Source organism: Theobroma cacao, chromosome 4, assembly GCF_000208745.1.
Source record: "Theobroma cacao cultivar B97-61/B2 chromosome 4, Criollo_cocoa_genome_V2, whole genome shotgun sequence".
NCBI lineage: Eukaryota > Viridiplantae > Streptophyta > Magnoliopsida > Malvales > Malvaceae > Theobroma > Theobroma cacao.
Genome location: NC_030853.1, coordinates 18,461,945 through 18,470,211, shown reverse-complemented (window position 1 = coordinate 18,470,211; position 8,267 = coordinate 18,461,945). Strand labels below are relative to the sequence as shown.

The following is an 8,267-nucleotide window of genomic DNA, read 5'->3' as shown; positions in this document are numbered from 1 at the left end:
AATAAAATAAAATAATGTAAAATTTTTGTCATTAAAGTAACATGGAATCATAAACAATTTATCTAATTATAAAAGGAAATATAAGAGTAACTTAAAATAAAAACTGTAAAGTATAAAAAATAATAATTAGAAATGAAATAGAAAATATGATAATAAAAAATAAAATAAAATGAAAATAATAATTAATAATAAAAAATGGACAATTGCATTAGCATAGTATGTACATATATATTGCATCATGCATATCATTGCATATAAATATTTCTGTTTTCGAGTTTAAACCTTGATGATGAGATCTTTCGAGGATCTTGCGAAAACGGGTATTTCTCAAAAAGTTTCCTAGGTGAAAAGATGTCTTCGGATCCCACCAGTATGATGGGAAGGCTCGAGAAGTATCTTTAATAAAAGGCTTTTGCCCGAATTAGGTTCATTATGCACAAAAATATTATTTAAAAAAAAAAAAACGTACGATGACCCTGATGACAGGAATTATTCGTCGAATTTGCGAAGGCGAATTTCTCGGATAATTCCCTAGGTGAGAGAATGCCTCGAGTCCCACTAGTATGATGGGTGGATTTGGGAAAATATTTTCGATAAAAGGTTATTCGTTCGGCATTTTTGTCTCACGCTATGCATTTCATCTTACTTCACATTTGCGTTCCATTTTAGGATAAATAAGGGATAAAATAAGAGAATCATAACTAAGGAAGTATAATAAAAGTCTAATAGGATAATCTAAATGGTACCGTTCATGGAAAGGGTGTCCCGGGGGTGCTAATCCTTCCCCGGGCGTAACTGTACTCCCGAACTTAGATCTAGAAAAATGTAGACCAGTTTAAGGTTCTTTTCGGTGGGCTTAAAATTAATTTAAGGTTTTATCGATTAGAATCGAGTCAATAGGTGGCCAATCGCACCTGGTAAAAAAGATTGGTGGCGACTCCTAATTTTTAGTTTTTTTTTAGAGTTTTCACCTCGCGTCTGGCGATCGGGTTCCCGGACCCGCACGTTACGACAGGTTGAAGAGGTAAAAACAAAATAACTTCGCATTCTTTACCAACAAATCACAACAGCCAGCAAAAAATACATCAGCCAATGATTGAAAATAAACTTTATCCTTTTTTTACACCATATTTTGCAAGCCTATCCGCAAAATGATTTGCCTTTCTAAAAATGCGGTAACATCCCATTTAGCAATCTATCTTCCCAACTTTTCCATATGAAGAATGATCTTCCTTATGTGCCACGGGGCTGTTTAGATGTGTTTACACCATTTAACAACATTAATGGAATCACTTTTAAGGACAAGATAAGAGTTATTTCATCTAGAGGCTAAAAAAACAGGAAAGGCTTCTCTAATAACTATCAACTCTGCCAAACTTGAATTAGTAATCCCAATAAACTTAGGAAAGATAATTTTGACATCCATGTTGGAGTCCCTAAGAACTCCCCCTATGCTTGTTTCCCCAAGGCTACCTCTGGCAACCCCATGCACATTAAATTTAAGTTTTCCTTCACTTGGCCTCATCCATTTAACCCCATACCTACCTTTTGTCTTTACCTTTATTGTTTCCATAATATTTGGAAAATTAAACACATTTAAGACTAAATTACACATTTTTGCCACTTTGCATTAGCCTAAGTTGCAACCTTCAACTTTATGATGTCAAAAAGCTGCCTAGTATCTCAACACTTACCCCAAAAAACCATTTCATTCCTAAATGTTGGACTGTTTCTATTTCCTTATTACAAATGCAACACAAAGCTGAGTTATTTCTCAATAATCCTTTACGCACTAACTCGTTTTTTATAGTAATACGATCATGGAGAAACTACCAACAAAAAGCTTCCATTCTAAATGGAGCCAAATTAGCCCAAACTAGTTTTCAAACCCCACTCTTGTGCCCCATATCATCCATAACAAGCCTGCAAAAGGATTTCGAGCTATACACCCCGTTGGGAAAAGGTTTCCACACAAGTTCATCCTCCAAAAGTCTACTAAGGTGATATTTACCTAGAGTTTCCTTTAAATGCAGCCACTGGTTTTGTTTCTAATCAAAGGGTTCCCATCTAAAACTAATATCCCACTGCCACTCATCATCATGCCATCACCCGAAGTTAGAAATTCTGCCCTCTTTATTATTTGTGAGAGCATACATTCTTGCACCATCCATTGGAGACTCGTACCTTTCACCCAACAATTAATCTAGAAAATTGAGTTGTCTCCCTTTCTCACCACAAGCTCAACATTAGAAATAATCTACAGAAAAAATTTACAAGTTGGGGAAAGAGGATTTGTGATGTTCAACCAAATTTTAAAACTCTTCCTACTATTATGGTCCACAAGGAGAAGGTTGTAATGGTCAACTCCATATTTACTCAATTACCACCCTCATTCACAAACTACTCTTCTCATTACCAAATTGCAAAATCCATTTGTTAATGATAGCTTAGTTTTTTACCTTAAGATCTAGTACCCCGATCCCTCCATTTTCCCTATAATTACATATACTTTCCTAATCAACATAATGTATTTTCCTTTTGGCTTTCGTCCCACACCACAAAAACCCTATAAATTTTGTCGAGTTCCTTTTCATAATGATAAGCAGTTTAAAGACAGACATGTAAAAAATGAGGAAACTAGAAAACACTGAATGGAGTAAAATGATCCTACCACTTAAAGATTTATTACTTTTCCCTTCCATCCTGCCAATCTGACCTTAAATCTATCAACAACCGCTTCCACACTCTACACAAATTTTGGACAACCTCAAGCGGAAGGCTAACACTGTAGGGAACTCCCCTACCCTGCACTAGATGCTAGCTGTCTAACTTTCCAAAGAGCTGCTCTCCACACCCACATCAATTAAACTGCTTTTCTGGAAATTAATTTTGAACCTTGAGATAACTTGAAAACACGTAAGGATTCTCTAAACACTTTGAAGATCCCTTAACTCTAATTTACAAAAAATGAGGGTGTCATCAATGTACTGCAAATGAGAAACAACCAGTTCATCCCCCTAATGCTAATCCCACTACACAGACCTATTTCCTCAACCTTACGCATTTGAATGTTAAAAACCTTCACCACCATATTAAAGAGGAAAAAAGAAAAAGGGCATCCCTGACATAACCTTCTTTTCATTTTAAATGGTTCAATTGGGACACCATTCACTAAAATAGAGACAATGGTCATGGTTGTACATTCCTTAACTCATTCCCTCCAATTTCTTCCAAATCCCAACTTTCCCAAAGCGAAATCTAAAAAACTCCAATCAACACTATCATATGTCTTTTCCAAATCCACTTTAAGTAGAAAACCCCTCTTTCCCTCATTCTTGAGCAGGTCAACAATCTCATTGGCACTCAAGGAACAATCCAAAAAGTATCTACCACAAACAAATGCAAATGAGTAAGCCCCAATAACCTCTCCAATGACTATTTTCATTCATTTGTCAAGACTTTTGCTGCAATTTTGCACAAACTCTCAACCAAGCTAATCGGTCTATACTCATTGATCTCTGAAAGATTTGCACACTTGGGAATAAGTGTGATGAAAGAAACATTCACTCCTCTAAGAAATTTAGCATTACAGTAAAACTCCTCCATAAACTTTATAACTTCACGCTTCATCACCTCCCATTGTCTCTTAAAGAACTCCAAATTAAAACCATCAAGGCTTGGGGCTTTGTTACCATCGTAACCCCTAATTATATCCCAAACCTCCTCCTTAAAAAATGGCATTTCCTCTGAAATGGCAATTCCCAAACATTGAAATTGAAATAGAACTTGGAAAACTCATAGCATCAAGAACTGAATAGCTAGAATTATTTTAATAAAATTAATTTTTAAAGGATAAATATAAAAGGGTCTTTATTTTTTATTATATTTAAAATTCCTAATAGAGTAATTATTTGGGTTATATTTATTAATTTTAAAAATTAGTATTTGAGAAACAAAATAAAATTATAATATTAAATTTAAGTTTGGATCATTTTGAGTTATTCCATTTTAATCATTTTGAATTTGAATCGATTTAGATATTGATCAATTCGGGTTTGAATTGAATGAGTTTGAGTTGTCAATTTTTTTTGACAAAATTAGATTGATGGAGTTGGGATTCAGACCGGTGATCTTATATGGCCAAATATGACAGCTCTAAATTTAGTTGTCTTGGGTTGGGTTTATGGGGATGGATAGTTTTAAATGATCTAAAAGTTAGCACCCAAAACTTGAAATGGATCACGTGAAGCCCAATTTCAAGTTTGGGTTTAGAAAAAGCCTAATTTCAAGGATTGGGAGTAGCCAACCTAACCAAGTCCAAGTTCTCCCCCTGTAACCAGTTAGAAATTGACCCTCCAAAGCCTTTCCTTGTGGTTAAATAAGAAGGAAAATACTACTCCATAGTCCATATAATTACTAACTGTGGATGAAATTCGAAATATGTGATGCAACTTTTGCATTAGGAAGGCACTAAATTTTTTTTTTGGCAAATCCCTTTTCAATGTCAGAGTTAATTCATCCATCAGAGAATTTAAACGTTGTCACCTTGATCTAATCATTGCAAACAGCACCCCCATCTAGTCAAACAAACTAAAAGATTTTCCATGGAAAAACAAGAAGACCAAATTAATCATGCTTTTCTCTGATTCCTTGTGCACTACTAAGAATCCTGCCAGATAACTCCAGGAATGGATTTATTATAGTACAATAATTGTATCACGGGGCTTCTTATTGACAATCGGCACTGTCATAAAAACAATTCAGAGACGACCCCACAGTTTGGGCACTTACATGACTGTATAATTTCATCACTAGAAAAGGAAAATGGAAAAGAAACAAAAAAGGACTGACTAGAGTGTGACAAATATTATTGGAGAATTATACATTGAGGAATAGTATTCATTAATCAAGGAGAAGATTTCGTTGGTGAAGTCGATGCAGGGGGGATGCCGGGGAAAGGAGGTATAGGTGGGAAAGGGAATGGAGGAAGAGGAAATGGGAAGAATGGTGGTGGTGGTGGTGGTGGTGATGGTGGAGTTAGCCCTGGAATTGGTGGAAAAGGAAACAATGGTGACGGAGGTGCTCGAGGAGGCCGAAACGGGTTTGGAGGAAAAAGTGGAGCCGGGGGAGGCTGAAACGGGTTTGGAATAAGTGGAGCTGGAGGAGGCTGAAACGGGTTTGGAGGAAAAAGTGGAGCCGGGGGAGGCTGAAACGGGTTTGGAGGAAAAAGTGGAGCCGGGGGAGGCTGAAACGGGTTTGGAATAAGTGGAGCTGGAGGAGGCTGAAACGGGTTTGGAATAAGTGGAGCTGGTGGCGGCTGAAAAGGGTTGGGAGGAAGCAAGGGAGGAGGCTGAAAGGGGTTTGGAGGAAGCAGGGGAGGTGGCTGAAAAGGGTTGGGAGGAAGCAAGGGAGGAGGCTGAAAGGGGTTTGGAGGAAGCAGGGGAGGTGGCTGAAAAGGGTTGGGAGGAAGCAAGGGAGGAGGCTGAAAGGGGTTTGGAGGAAGCAGGGGAGGTGGCTGAAAAGGGTTGGGAGGAAGCAAGGGAGGAGGCTGAATGGGGTTTGGAGGAAGCAGGGGAGGTAGCTGAAAAGGGTTTGGAGTCAGGATGGGAGGTGCCGGAACAGCGTCATCTGGTGGAAAAACTGATGGTGTTGATAAGAAGGACTCAGGATGGAGTACATTTTGTGCTGGAGGTTCTTTGTTTTTGAGTTGTTTTGGATTTTGAGTACTTGGTTTTTGGCTACATAGGGTCGGTTGTTTAAGTGGCTTGAAGGTAAAAAACCCAGCAGAGAAAATATGAGTTCCGTGCATTCTTGACTTGAGATGGAGTGAAGAAGAAGTTGCCGTTGAGGCCACAGCACAGTATGGCTCACGGCTTCTAATCAGTTTCACTGAACATCCCTTGATTTTCTTGACATGTTTGCTAACTGAAAAAGGCAAATGAATTTTGAATTCTCCATGCTCATTGGTTTTCACTTCTTGCCGAAAAGATGGCCTTGAAGTCCCATCTTTGCATTCCACTGCAACTGATGCCCCTGCAAACAAAATCCAAGAAACTATATCAATTGAGACTAACAGATGGAGTCAGATCAAACTTAGGGAATTGGAGGTAATCATAGAAGTTTGGAGTTAAACCTGAAATGAAATAGCTAGTCCTCGAGAATTCCTCTTGGAAACATGTATCACAGTAGACAGTTCCAACAACAACTGCAGATAGTTTCTGATCATGGCTACTCTCGGAGAAATTATTAAAGAAGAAACCGAGCAACAATAAGAGGAGAAACCGAGACATATTTCAAGCCTCTTTTCCTTCCTGGAAGCTCTCTGGGTAAGATTAAGGATATGCTGTTTATAAAACTTCCTGAAATTCTATTATATTCTCCGATTATAATATAGAAATCTCATCTTTAAATTGTGTAAATTCAGTAACGGAGAAAGCTTATCAATATTTGTAGCCTGTCCCACCATGCCTTCTTTATGTCATTCATGCAAACACCAGTCAACTTCAAACTTGCAGCCGTGAATATAGGTTTATTTCCCACAATCAAACAGCTCAAAAGGAAGGGTAATTTGCTTGTATGAAAGCTCCAAGATATGACGTTTTCCAGTTTTGTTTTGCTTAGGTTTGTTGATTTTGTTCTTTTTTCGTGCTGTAAAACTTCCACTGGCCCTGGAATAGTTGGGTCCCTGTTGGTTCACGAGACTTTTAGAGTAGCCACAAAATAATTTCATGTGCCACTGATGCCCTGACAAAAAATTGGCTGTCAACTTGAAAATGGCAATGTGTCTGTTGCTCTTCAAGTTCCAAACAGAACCAAACATGCTGCAGGCTGTAGCTTTAACTTCTAAACTGCAACCAAGAAAATTATTAATGCTAGTTGGCCATACCAAGAAGTAAAACCCTAATTTCCAATCTCTAATATATACAATAGTTTCAATCTTCACCATCAGTGTCAAAGATTTAAAGTAGGATCTCTCATAGCCTGACCTCATAATTCTGACCGCACAAAGTGGGCTTATCTGATGATAAAGAGATCTTTGCACTAATCAATCAATACATTTGTTAAATAAACTAACAGAGTTGATAAGCCAAGATTATAACAATGCATTCCGTGCTGATGGCCATAGGAGGGTTAATGACAAACTTAAAAGTTGCTAGGATTTCATGAAGCTTTTCTTAGACAGGTGAAGAGATGAATTGAATCACATAATTGTTTTGATGGTGAGGCATAGTGGTATCCATGGATGCATCATTAGTTGACTTGGTCTGTATTTTCACAACTTTGCGGTGCAATCAGGGATCTCTGGCACCGCCAGCAAAGTTTATCAGAATCTGTGCTTTACTTTCAGTCCATTGTTACCGGAGATAGTAATAATTAATTCATTTACGTATTGGACCAAGATCTTGAAAATGGTCCTCCATTTGATTTGACAATATGATAAAGAAAGAATAAAATTCCACCTTTGGTTGACGAGTGTCAAAAACATGCACGTTGTCTTTTCCTTAAAGACAAGCTTCAGAAGTGTCCAATGTGGTTCTCCCTTGCCTCTTATTTGCTTTACTAGAAACAAAAAGGTTAGAAGCATCCACGTGAAGGTTTATTTCGAGTGACGTTATCTCAAATTTTACTGAAAGTTTATATTCAACATCCCGTTCTCCATGCATTACCACAATGATTTGAGTATCACTATCATTGAATTTACCCAAAATTAATATTCATCGTTTAGTTCTCCACTTATTACCACAATGATTTAAGTAAAAACATATTGAATTTCGCAAAAATACAAATAAAGGTATTGCAAAAGGAAAGAATTTCGGGGGCATGCCTTTCAGATTTTCTTCATATTTTATTTTGGTAACCAATTATATTTTTTCAAGTGTTTACCATATATAGTTAGGAGTGCGCACTCACTTAAATCAGTTAATTTGATTAAAGAATACCATTAACCAACTTAATTGATTTTTTTAAAAAAATTAACTAAATCGAAATGACTTAAGGATTTTAACCGATGTTAAATTAACTGATTTTAGTCGATTAAATCGATTTTAACTATTTTAATTTTTTTAACTTTTTTTTGTTTTTTAAATTTATTTAATAATATATTAATAATGTACTTTATGTTACCACATATTAAATTATTAATTATAATTTTACTAATATGCTAATATAGTATAATGTTAATATATAATTTTTGACTAATTAGTATATTAATAAGTATTAATATATTACTATATTTAGTTAATATACTTAGTAAAATTATATTACTA

The 8,267-nt window shown here is 36.4% G+C and overlaps 1 protein-coding gene across 1 annotated transcript; it reads right to left on the bottom strand.

Moving 5' to 3' along the window:
• Nucleotides 4,627–6,557, bottom strand: LOC18601769 (vegetative cell wall protein gp1). The gene is made up of 2 exons (XM_018120089.1): nt 6,134–6,557; nt 4,627–6,033 (listed from the first exon to the last, which is right to left on the bottom strand). Exons 1-2 carry the CDS (start codon nt 6,288–6,290, stop codon nt 4,907–4,909), a joined length of 1,284 nt encoding a protein of 427 aa, XP_017975578.1. The 5' UTR covers nt 6,291–6,557; the 3' UTR covers nt 4,627–4,906.